The sequence below is a fragment of the Eulemur rufifrons genome, chromosome 16, assembly GCF_041146395.1.
Source record: "Eulemur rufifrons isolate Redbay chromosome 16, OSU_ERuf_1, whole genome shotgun sequence".
In the NCBI taxonomy this organism is placed as follows: Eukaryota; Metazoa; Chordata; class Mammalia; order Primates; family Lemuridae; genus Eulemur; species Eulemur rufifrons.
This window is the reverse complement of record NC_090998.1, coordinates 19,654,160-19,667,357: the sequence shown is the minus strand read 5'-3', so window position 1 is coordinate 19,667,357 and position 13,198 is coordinate 19,654,160. Positions and strand designations below refer to the sequence as shown.

Here is a 13,198-nt window from a genome sequence, read left to right as displayed (position 1 = left end):
GTTTTTTTCCCTCTCCCCAAAGTTGTATAAGAATTGGGTAGCACTTGTAGAAGTTAACTGGGTCCAGTATTACTGGTAAACTGAATCTCTGGGAGAAATAAAAAGCCTCGATTTTTAGTGTTTGCCAATTTCTGTGGTGTAATACTCACATCAAACTACTAATGAGTTGTCACTAAACACTGGGTTGGGAAGAGGTGTGTATACTCATCTCTCCCAACCCAGTAGGAACTGGCTTCAGCATAACACTTATAGTTGTCGGGACCTAAGTACTCTGTCAGAAGATGCAATAGAGGTGGCCTAGTGATTCATTGCTGGTGTAGTAATACAAATCATTGACAAGGTCACATAAGAACTGTGAAATCCCTACAGAAAACTTAGAATTCAGTATCACTAACACTCTACTATCAAAGCATTAATGCAATGTCTTTTCTTTGTTTGTTTTAATGCAGAGTGTACGAAGGAAGTTAAATCATTAATGTGGGTGTATGTACTAGTAGGAAATATTATACGTGGAATGGGCGAAACTCCCATCATGCCTTTGGGTATTAGCTATATAGAAGATTTTGCCAAATCTGAAAACTCTCCTTTATATATTGGTAAGTTTGAAAATCCGCCTTAACTCCTTTTCAGGGTAGTAAGTTCCTTGAGGGTAGAAATTAGTTATTTATTTTTATTCTTAGTGATTTTCAGAATGATGAGAGCAGAGTGCCTTGGCACAGTTGACCATCATTAAAAGTTTGTTGGCCAGGCACAGTGGCTCACGCCTGTAGTCCTAGCACTCTGGGAGGCCAAGGCGGGTGGATCACTTGAGATCAGGAGTTCAAGACCAGCCTGACCAAAAGTGAGATCCTGGGTCTACTAAAAATAGAAAGAAATGATTTGGACAGCTAAAAATATATATAGAAAAAAAATTAGCTGGGCATGGTGGCACATGCCTGTAGTCTCAGCTACTCGGGAGGCTGAGGCAGGAGGATCGCTTGAGCCCAGGAGTTTGAGGTTGCTGTGAGCTAGGCTGACGCCACGGCACTCTAGCCAGGGCAACAGAGTGAGACTCTGTCTCAAAAAAAAAAAAAAAAAAAAAAGTTTGTTGAATGGAGCAGTTATATGTCAACTCCAAATGAGCCACTTTGTTAAATCTGCTTTCTGGTATTGGAAATACCACAAATCTAGTGCCCCTGGGGTTTTCTTTGACTCCTTCCTCAACACCATCCTGTAACCAATCTGTTACCAGATTTACTGATGTTTTCTCCAAAATGTCTCTTGTATTCAAGATCTTTCTCAATATTTTCACTACCTCTATTTTTGTTCAGGTCCTCATTCCTTCATCTGTAGGTTATTATAACTTATTTATTGGTCATTTTATCTTTAGTATTTTCTTTTATCAATTTCTTATAAACATTCTTGAAGTATAATTTTTCTCAAACATTTTTAATCATATCTTCTCTACTATGCCTCATGACACATACAGACTCCTTATTTATTAAATCTTATCTCTCCATGTATTAGTCATGGCTCACCACTCCATTTAGTTCTTTAGTTTCTATATAGTTTCTCTTCTTCACAATCTCTCCATACCAATCAGACTTCTTCATATTTCCACAAATATCTGTCTTTCTTTTTAGTTATGTTTCTTTTCTTTTTCTTTTCTTTTCTTTTTTTTTTTTTTGAGACAGGATCTCGCTCTGTCACCTACGTGAAAGTGCAGTGGTCCGATCAAAGCTCACTGCAGCCTCAAACTCCTGGGCTCAGGTGATCCTCCTGGCTCAGCCTCCTGAATAGCTAGGACTACTGGCATGAGCCACTGCATCTGGATGGTTATGTTTCTTGAAATTACCTTAATTTCATACATGTCATCTGGCACAACAGCCAACCAAGACCCACCTTCTTTTGTGGTCTTCCAATATCCTAAGTATTCTTAATTTACTATGCATGACTTGCTTATACCCTTCAGTTATTCTATCTATAATTGGTCATAAACTCATAACTTTGAATATAGGGTAATTTTCCTATTAATAAAGATATATCCTTTAAAGCCAGAAAAGTTGAAGAGGATGAGAGAAGACAGGAATAGACTTATACATAATGGTGGTGGATTAAAATATTTAGGAATCATTACCCCAAATAACTCTTGGCACTTTTTGGTGACATACTGATTTTACAATAATCTTTTTCAGTGTTTTTCTATTCAGTTCTTTCAAATCCCTTCACGTAGTTATATTGAAAAAAATGCAAACACTCTCTTATAATAAATGAACAAACACTTTTTTATAATATGCATTTCCTTATTCAACAAATACTAGGGTGTCTAATATAAAAAAGTAACTGTGATAATCTCTATATGTATTAAGATGAACAAGACATGGTCCATATAAGGTTAGTAAATAAATAACTACATTCTTATGGGTATTATACGTATATATAGTGTGTGTGTGCACACGTATGTGTATATAATCAAATAACTATAAATCAAATTGCTATATATCAAGAAAGTAGTTCCATGTGTGGTTCTGGAGTGTAGGAGAGAACATAAAAGCTAAATATAAAGTCTGAGAATCATCTATCCAGAGACAATAAATGAAATCAAGAGGAAGAAATGAGGTTGCCATGGAATGCCATATATCCATTGAAAGATCCTAGGATAAAATACCGGGAAATACTTCTACTGTGAGTAGGGTAGAAGGAAGAAAAATCAAAGAAGGAATATTCATAAGGGAAAAAGTGAAATGATAAATGTATAGTTTTGTGATCTTAGGAGGAAAATGTCAAAAGAGGAGTGGGCAGCACTGTCAACCCAGAGAGCTAGGAGAACAAAGGCCAGAAGAGGATACTGGATTAGTGCCAAAAGAGATCACTGGTGCTACTTGAGAGTATTTGGAGGATAAAGTGGAGGGATTTGAGTAAATTGAGAGGTGGGGAAGCAGAGGCAGAGAATGTACTGAAAGGAAAGAAAGCAGGGCGGATATGAGATGCTGTAGAATTGCTGGATGGGGAGATGGAATAAGCACAAGAGAAGGAGTGTTTGGTAGAGCAAGACCTCAGAGAAGATAGAAGGGAGTGGCAACAAGAGGTCAGATGTGTATAGCGTGGACTTCTCTATGGAACTGTGCAGAAGGCAGAGACAATAGGCAAAAACAAATTTTGAAATGAAAAAGAAGAAAGTTGAAGAAGTTTTGTGTCTGGATTTTCAGTGAGCAGGGAGGGCTTAGCATAGACTCTGAATTGTAGACAAGTCATGAGGCAACAAGTCATGATGACAAAGTTCCAATGAGTAAGAATTCATGTAGGGACAGAGAGGACTCATGGAAATGGAAAATAAGAATGGAAAAGGTAAAAAAGAAGAGCACGATAAAACCGAAGAGAGGTATCATAATTATGAGGGCATAGCCAGAAGGAAGCTTCAAGTTGGAGATTTGAGAATGGAGCTTTTCTGAGGAATGTGCTACAAGAAATTCATCAAAACATGCTACAAAAATCTTTACCTGCAATTCAACATGAAAAAGAATTTGGAGACCTAGAGAAAGTGCCTTTAAATTCTGAGGCCTCTTTTTCAACACTTACAGAAACAAACATTGCTAGTGTGTACGTGAAATCGAGTATTTAAAGCAAAATAATTCAATCTTCAGGCTTTTCATGGATCCAGAACTCTTTATGTGGGTATATAAATATAGTGTAACTTTATATTTTTGTTTATTTTTAGGGTTTATAGAAACAGGAGCTGTCATTGGCCCTTTGTTTGGACTTTTGTTAGCATCATTCTGCACAGGTGTTTATGTAGACATTGGATCTGTGAACACAGGTAATCAGTAAAATCTGTTTATTGAGTATTGAGAGTATCCAAAGCATCTTTGATATATTATTAATATCACAGTAATCATCGCCTTACTTGAACCTCAGTTAAATAGATTATCTCCATTTCACAAGTAGCAAATCGAAATAGAAGAGTTTAAATAACTTTTCAAATACTTCAAACCAGGAAGCAGTAGAGCTAGATAAAATGCTGATCTGACTCAAAATCCAAGCTCTTTCTACTCCAGCACTTCAACCATATTTCTTGGTTTCAAAAGCTTTAAGCACAGTGGTTTCAAAAGCTTTAAGCACAGTGGTTTCAATTTCTTTTAATCAAGCAGTGATTTGTGGATACTTAAACAGACCTTTTAGTTACTTAGTAAGTACCTATTTTTAAATTCCTTACATGTTAGGACTGATAATCAGACTAATTTATTACCAGACAATATTGTAACAGCACATATTGTCAGACAAGTTTTATGGATGTTTGAATTATATACAAATTTTATACTTGGATAGACTTGAGAATTATAACTTTAATGATTTTCTACTGTTTTTACAGGAAATAATGACTTGAACTAATAAAAATGCATATATTTCTTTACAGATGAACTGACCATATCTCCCACTGATACTCGTTGGGTTGGTGCTTGGTGGTTTGGCTATTTGATTTGTGCAGGAGTGAATGTGCTCACTGCCATTCCTTTCTTCTTTTTGCCCAAAACACTTCCAAAGGAAGGATTAGAGGATAATGCTGACATAATTAAAAATAACAAAGAAGAGAAACAAAGAGAAGAGGTCAAGAAGCAAAAGGGTGGAATCACTAAAGGCAAATATAAACATTTTAAATACTATATAATTTATTGTTTATTTTCTATAGCTATGTCTGCATTTTAGTCCAACACTATAATATAATATGCTTTGTAGAGACATTCTGACTGCCATTAACAGTCACCGGTCCATAATGCCTAACTAGTCTAATTCTTCCTATGCTACTCCTTGAAAATAAATAGCGTAATTTGGAAGCTGAATTACCTCAGGTCAGCATTTATATAAATTTAATGTCATTCTGGGCACTCAGACTCTTTCTATATTTGGTCCCATTTGCTTTAAAAAACTTGCTTTACAGAGAACATAGTTCTAATTTAAAAAAATAAACCAACAGAAATTCAAGCTAAGAATTAAAGTAGGAAAAATATATATTAATCCTAATAATCTATTTGTATTAGTTCTGTAACCAAAATGTTAGCTTAACTGTGAGCTTCCTGGAAGTTAAAGCAGAGAAAGAAGACACGATAGGTGATATAATTCCCTACATTTGATAGAGAAAAGAACAATAATTTTTAAAAAGAAACTGTTCTGGGTGGTGGGAAGGGGTAAAGAAGAGGTGTTGGTTAATGGATAATACTGTTAAATAGAAGGAAAAAGTTCTAGTGTTCGATAGTGCAATAGGGCAACTATGGTTAACAATAATTTATTATATTTCAAAATAGCTAGAAGTTTTCAAACGTTCCCAACATTAAGCAATGATAAATGTTTCAGGTGAATCATGTCCCAATTACCCTGATTTGAACATTATGTGTTATATGCTTGTATCAAAATATAACATGTAGTCAATGAATATCTACAATTATTATGTATCAATAAAAAATTTAAAAAAATCCTTACTAAAAAAAAAGAAACTGTTCCTAAAGTAACAAATTATTAAAAAAAATTATCATGTGATGTATGATACAGGCAACATTGAGCCATTTAAAGGTTTTTCAGCAACTGCAGGGGTATATTTCATGTAACTTCTTAAAAATATAGATCCTCAATTATGCTCAAAGCATAATTTACAGGTCTTTCTATGGGAGACTAAGCTAAGATAGTCTATGTATTTAGTATTCAAGAACACTGATTCTCAAACTTGGCTGAACATTGAACTCACCTGAGAAATTTAAAAAATTACTGATGCCTGGACGTTCTGTAGTATTCCCAGAAAGTCTGATTTAATTAGTGTGGGTGTATGTCCTGGGCACTGGAATTCTTAAAGAGTGTTTATTTGGAGGATGGGAGTGGCTCAGTCTGTGGCTCTTTCCTTGTCTGTAAAGTGGGCATAATAATAGTACTTATTATAGGATTGTTGTGTGAAGATAAAAGGATTCTGACACACATTACTATTAATATTATTACTGCTACTAGTATTTTCATTGTTGTCGTTGTTGCTATTTCTATCACCACCCATAAATTATAATACCAACTTGCACAGAATTTTTGTTAAAAACTACAAATTTATTTATACCACAATTGAACATATTTTAATATGTCGTGGCTTGTTAGGAACCAATTTAGAATACTGCAAATTTTCAGAATCATCATGATTATATTAACAACTCTTCTTAAAGGCTTGATATGGACTGATAGACCTCTTGTGGTCTGCAAGATCAATTCAATTTTCAAAACTAGGAAAGAACTTAGCTTAGCTAAGAGCTTATCTTAGTATTAGACACATAGAAAATAAACTTGAACTACGAGAATCATCTATTAGGACAGGGATGTCAAGAAACGTGTGATTTAAAAAACTCCAAAGAGCTCTGACAAGTCTTTCTCCTGTCATGTACCTTATTTGTAAATATGATTTCTACAATTAGAATGCATTTCTTTGTATTAAGCTGTGCTGCTTCTTCTTTTAGATTGTTTATTTACTGATATTTTGTGTCAGAATGAATTTTTAGGCAGTTTACTAAGCAAACCAGAATAGTACAAAATAAGGAAATCAAGGCAGGGAACTTGAAGATAGGCAAAGTGAAAAGAAATTAGAAATGAGAATTTGAGCTGAAATGGCAGCAGTGTGACCTGGCACATTTATTAGAGAAAGGCCACAAATTTGGCTCTGTGCCTTTTCAAATAGGGAAAAGTTTTGATTATGTCATTTACAAGGTTCTTAGAATCTACCAAATGAACCAGCATCTCTGGGAGTGGGACTTGGGTGTTGGTATTTTAAAAAATATTTCCAGATGGTTCTAATGTGCATCTTGTTGTTAAACATTGGCAAACCACCAAAATGTTCTGAAGAAGCAGAAAGATTCCTGATACTCAAACCAAATTATATCCCATTAATTCCTGCATATGTCTTCATTTTAAATGTTCGAGGAGGGATAAAAATCAATATTTGATTGTGAACTTATTATCAAATTTATTTCCTTCCAGGCTTTAGAGGACAGAACAAGCATTTTTCATTCCAAATGATCTCTGGAGAAAAGAGGATATTAACAGAAGGAAAAAGAGAAGAACAAAAATGAAATGTTGGGGACACAGACAATATTTTGGTCACTTTAGAGTTTTGCTTTAAGACACAATAGTGACTTACTGAAGGCAAAACTATTGTGTTCTGACCCCTACCTAGTCAGCTATATAACTGACTTCTGGAAGCTACTAAGGGAATGCTATAACTTTAATTTTCGAGGGATTAAAAGAATTAACAAGCATGTACACATTACAAAACAGAAAAAAAAATTTATAAGGGAGGTTGATGTTTCAGAAAAAGCCAGTCACAAAATACAAAGCCAAGTTAGTTTGACTCTGTTGTCATTCTTTCATTTCAGATTTTTTACCGTTCATGAAAAGTCTTTCATGTAATCCAATTTACATGCTTTTCATGCTTATAAGTGTGCTACAGTTCAATGCATTTGTTAATATGTTCTCCTTCATGCCTAAATATATGGAACAGCAATATGGAAAATCATCTTCGGAGGCAATCTTTCTAATTGGTATGTGTGCTTTTCTCTGTATTAGCAGCACACTTTTTTTTTCATGAAATGGTGAACAGTGTGATGTCAGGTCTAGGAAACTCCTAAATTGAAGTCTTTTAGGATATTTCTGTCTCTCTGTATTTCCCCCTTTCACTCTCCAAAAAAAAAAAAAAAAAAAACAAGTAAGGGTGGGGAAGGGAAGGGGCCAGAAACATCCTGACTTTCTTTTTTCTGCTCTCTCTCTTCAGCCAAAATGCAAATTCATAATATTTATGGAAATCTTGGGGAATGCAAAAATTAGACACAATTTTCAAAGAGCCAATCTATTATCTTAAAAAGGAAGACAGAATTAGTGCCTCAGGATTCTGTTTTACTCCGAAATTTTACTCTTTTGGCTTCAATTCATAGATTCATGTTCCTCTTAACTGGTCCCCCTGGTGGTTTTCGGTGTCTCTGCAGCCACACACATTCTGCTTTTCCACACTGACCCTCGTGGTTCTACCATACCTTGGATTTTTCCTGGGATCTTTCCACTGTTTTGAAAAGTCAATATCCCAGACTACTTGAGTCCCTATTATCTAGAGAGCTTGTGAAAGGTTCAGATAACACACCCCGTCAGACGTGACGTACTAAATCAGACTATAGTGTGTGGCTCTGGCATGGATTTTTAACAAGCTATCCCAAGCATATGATTCAGTGAGCCAGGTGCTGGCATTGTATGAATGCAACACAGGCTTTCTTTTCCTTTTTCTTTTCTTTTTTCCTTTTTTCGGGCGGTGTTGAGAGAGGAAGAGTGCTGGTCAGTGAAATGTATATACACTTGATAGCAACAGGCTCAGCAAAATGTCCCTCTAAAGTACCTTGAGACGAGTCAAATTCTGAACAACTGGAGGGGGAATAAATAACTGAAAAACTATATACATATTCCAATCCTACAGAATGGAGAGTAATAAATTAATAAATTACTGGTCAACTTTGCCACTGCTACATGAATCCTAGAAAAAGACATATTGGTCATGATCCCCATCTATAAGAAATTTATAACCTACTGCAATTAATTAAATGAATGACAATAATAATAATCTTCCAAAATATTCTTCAGCATTATAGGGCATTTCAAAATGTCCCTGTATGTAATGTGTAACTAAGTGGGGATCAAATTAAATCATTGTTCCTTACTGAGAGTTGGACCTAAATAGTTTCTTATGTATAAGACATATTAGATAAAAGTGATAACATATTTGTTCCTTTAATAAGCCACTTTGTAAATAATATTTTACTTGCATTTATAGGTGTTTATAACTTACCTCCAATATGCATTGGATATATTGTTGGTGGTTTAATTATGAAGAAGTTCAAGATTACTGTCAAACAAGCTGCCCACATAGCATATTGGTTATCCTTATTTGGGTATCTACTCTATTTTTCAACTTTTTTCATGACCTGTGATAATACTTCAGTTGCTGGCATAACTACCTCTTATGAAGGGTATGTTATTTTCCAATGAATCTCATACTCTTTCAACAAACAGTTAATAGTATATTTTTTACAGTGCTTAGATCATTTGCTTACTAGAATTAATGGCAGTGATCAATGGTCTTCTTGTATCTTTCCTCCATCTGTCCATCATAACCCAATCCATTCAAGCTCTAGGCTTATTAAGGAGATTAGGAACATATCACAGGGTGAGTTTATGATTATATATGTATGTGTGTGTCTGGTTGTCTTTGTGATATCCTTGGGGACATTAAAGTGCATATCAAAGAAACTACCTATAGTTTTAGGTTGTATTGGGACATGTTATCCATATATTTTATACTCCTATAAATGAGTATAATTAAGAATTGACTATACAGTCTAAATAGCCTTTATATGTTTCCACTATGGGCTTAAATTTAGCATAAATGAATTCTAATACATGAGAAATTGATAAATTCATATATTTCATTTGTATAGTTATGTCTAAAATAGCGAATAATTTTAGATTTTTGTATTTTGAGAGTTATCTGGGTTTATTGAAAAGTTTTCCATAGTGATGTAAATTTTAAAAATTCACTTGTAGGGCAAATTTAGATAATAGTCATTAGATAAAATGAAATGAAGAATATCTTAAAATATTCTTTCCAACATCAAGGATTATAAGAATAGAACATCATTATAAGATTATCATCAAGGATTATAAGGCTGGAACAATTTCAAATATAAAATCATAAATTAATTTTATATACATTATCTGATTTGAGTCTTGCAAATTCCATTTAAGATAGGCATTATTATCTGTTGAGGGTTAGGGTCAAGACATGAGAATTCCAGGAGTGAGACAGGACTTTGCCAAAGAGCAACCAGTGGACATGTCAGTTCACTGAGCAAAAGCTGCTCGACCTTGAGGGGTACATTCCACCAATCAGGGATGTCTGCAAACAGACCCTGCCTTCAAGCCTGAGGGCCACAGCCTGGATGTCTGCAAATGCACCTGGGCTTGTAATCCAAAGGCAGAGAGAATGATCAAAGGATGTCAGCCCAGCAGATAAGAGCAGTTTGCTATTCTGAGCCTGAGGCAATGTTCCTGTCTCTCTCCTGAGTTCCTGTCTCAGTAAATGAGGAACTAGATAAAGTAGAAAGAAGTATGTAGTCTCTTTGTTCTCTTTGTTCCCATTTAGATTATACGTTTTACTGTTAACCCATGAGCTTTTCACGTGAAATTGTAATCCATAACATGAAAAAGAGAATAAAAACAAGTGCTAGACTTTAGTCAGTACCACCTGGCTTATGGGAACGCTTGTGGTCCCCCGACCTCCCCACACCCTTTCACCTTACTTTTTGTGTGCTTATCTTTGTCTCTCCTATTTCTTGCAATGCACACTGCCAGGGGACCCGGTTATATTGGGGGCATCATGAACCCCTGATAATTATCTCCATTTTACAGATGAAGAAATTGAGATTCAGAGGGATTTAATGACAGAGGGAATTCATGGCAAACCTCTTCAACTACATCAATATAGAAACATAGGTTTTAAAATTGTAAAGACTCTTAGAGATTTTCCCCGTCTCCAATCATGCTGATTCCCAAAGAGAATGTGCAGAAAGCCACACTGGAATCTAGTCACAGAGTTAGGACTTGAATTCAGTCTTTAGACTTCCATGCTAATGCCCTTTCAATCATATTGCAAGTGCTGGACACTTTTTCTACTCACAGAATGTATTTTTTTTAACTCAAGAACCTATAGTGCTGGAGCTAAATGTATTTTCCACATTGTAAATGGAACTTGCAGATTTTGATCTTCAAGTTAGCCCTTTCTTGTTACTTTTCATCTTATGGATCAACCACAGAGATTAAGTCATCTTCATTTTTGAGTTCTAATAGTATCTGGAAAAATGCATCTCACGTTTTAGGCATTCAATTAATGTTTGCTTATTGCCTATATGTTATTCCGAAATAAATCATTAACAATGTCGCTATGTGGTCACTGAAGCAGGTATCTTTTGTACCAAAGCTACAGTGCACAGACCACATTGAATGTGGGAAGACTTGTGTTTCTATTTTGGGGAGGAGAAGAAATGTAATTGGGAATGGACATGAAAAGGAGAGAAGGTGGGGAAAAAGTCTGAACGGTCTTTTAATGTCCATGGCATTTTTTAAATCATTTCAGAATTCCAAAAGATTTATATGTGGGAAATAACATCCTTGCTGCCTGCAACATGGATTGCAATTGTCCAACTAAAACATGGGACCCTGTTTGTGGAGACAATGGCTTGTCATATATGTCAGCATGTCTTGCTGGTTGTGAGACATCGGTTGGAACAGGAATAAACATGGTAATACATCCTATTGGCTTTTGTGACAGAGCTTTTTTTCACCATGTTGGCACTTTCCAACTATGAAATGGACCTACATGTAGTACAAATAAAATTGGTCTTTCCTGAAAATCAAATTTTTTTGGTGTGTGTGGAAAAAGTAATGTACTTCCTATATGCTCTCTTGATTACCTTTTATTTCCTAGATCTTACATAAAATCTTTATAGTGTCTGAACACTGATCTGTAATTTTCAAATGGTTTAGATTATTACTCAGATAATTTGGATTAAAAATACTCCAGACTAAAACATTTTTATCATTGAGATAAAGTTGGCAGTTTTGATTTCAATTGTTCAGCTAATTGCTTTGCTTTTATTCCTGTGTATATGTATACATGTGTTTTCTATGTTTTTAACATACTGACAGTTTTTTTTTTCTTTTCCAACAGCTGACAGTTTTTTTAAGAAGTTGGAATTAGAAATATTTTCTTGCCTCTAAAATATCACAATACTTATAATGTTGGTTGGTGATCAAAATAAAATATAAATTTTAATTCTTATTAAGACCTGGAAACATATAACAATTTTAAAAAGGTTGAATGAATTCTGTTTTCAAAATAAACTATATATTTTTAACAAAGTTTTATTTCTAAGCATCTGTTAATATTTCAACTGAGAACTCTAAAACAGATTTTGTCTGTCATACTTAGTGTTGTGAAAAAACAGTATTTGTTTTTTTTTTTTAAAGTATGCCATTAGGATAGCTTAGTTATTGCAAATTTACTCCATATATTTAGACAAAAATATCATTTTTCTGAAACTATCCATCTGTTTTATTTTATGCAATAAACCTGAAAGATATCATAAAGGACATGGGAATACAGGGAGTAAGCAGTCTCTATCTTGATCCAACTGGCTATGTCAAAAATAGTTGAGATTTGTGTTCAAGATTTTTCTTCCTAAAATAGAATATGATATTATTTTGTTTTACTATTTGTTTATTTATTTTTTGCAACTGGTTGTTTCTTTATTGAATGCAAGTTCATTCACAGAAAACAGAAATGCAACCATAGCATGAATATTAATGCTATTTTATTTTTTGACAGGTGTTCCAAAATTGTAGCTGCATTCAAACATCAGGAAATTCATCTGCAGTTCTTGGGCTGTGTGACAAAGGACATGACTGTTCCATGATGCTCCAGTACTTTCTAATTTTGTTAGCAATTGGCAGTTTCATTTATTCTTTAGCTGCCATACCTGGATATATGGTTCTCCTGAGGTACAAGAATTATTTTCATTATTTAGATTTCTTTCTGTTCATGTATTAGCATAATTTTTTTCTAAGGAAGCCACTTGAAGCTCATGGTATCTAAGAACTCTGTGCTTTATAATACCATTTTTTAAAGGGGCTTTCATTAAGCATTGTAGAATTTCACACAATTTTTAAAGTTAGTGATAGAAATGTTCATTTCCCTTCCTATCCCTCCCTTTTTTCCTTCCTTATTTCTTAGAGCTAAATGAGTGAACTTCCCATTGTGCAACACAAGAAGAGACACATTTATATCTTAGGGTAAGCCATATGAAATGGTCATTTTCATAGGTGAAACGTTAGTGCCCATTTCCTAGGGTTCAACCTAAGGACAGCAGAGTGCAAAGCTGTTCAAAGCCCCCATTTCACCAAGGTCACTTGATCTTTCTGAACTCCATTTTTCTTTAACAAAAATGAGCATAATAATGTTCAACTTTTACAAGGCTATTGTGAAACCCAAATGATGAAGGGCTTTCTAAAACTAGGAGATTGCAGAGCTCAGTTTCAAAATTAGGTACATTAAACATGTATTCTTTCAATTATAGAACTCTTCATGCCTAGGAAATAATCCTGA

General features: G+C 34.5%; 1 protein-coding gene across 2 annotated transcripts in view; it reads left to right on the top strand.

Moving 5' to 3' along the window:
- Positions 1-13,198, top strand: part of SLCO1A2 (solute carrier organic anion transporter family member 1A2) — a 42,825-nt gene that overhangs the window by 18,583 nt on the left and 11,044 nt on the right. For both annotated transcript variants that reach the window (XM_069489265.1, XM_069489267.1), the window contains 7 exons: positions 450-596; positions 3,698-3,796; positions 4,394-4,615; positions 7,374-7,538; positions 8,813-9,008; positions 11,171-11,336; positions 12,422-12,594. In XM_069489265.1, the coding sequence (XP_069345366.1) occupies positions 450-596; positions 3,698-3,796; positions 4,394-4,615; positions 7,374-7,538; positions 8,813-9,008; positions 11,171-11,336; positions 12,422-12,594 (1,168 nt within the window). The remainder of the gene's footprint in view (positions 1-449; positions 597-3,697; positions 3,797-4,393; positions 4,616-7,373; positions 7,539-8,812; positions 9,009-11,170; positions 11,337-12,421; positions 12,595-13,198) is intronic.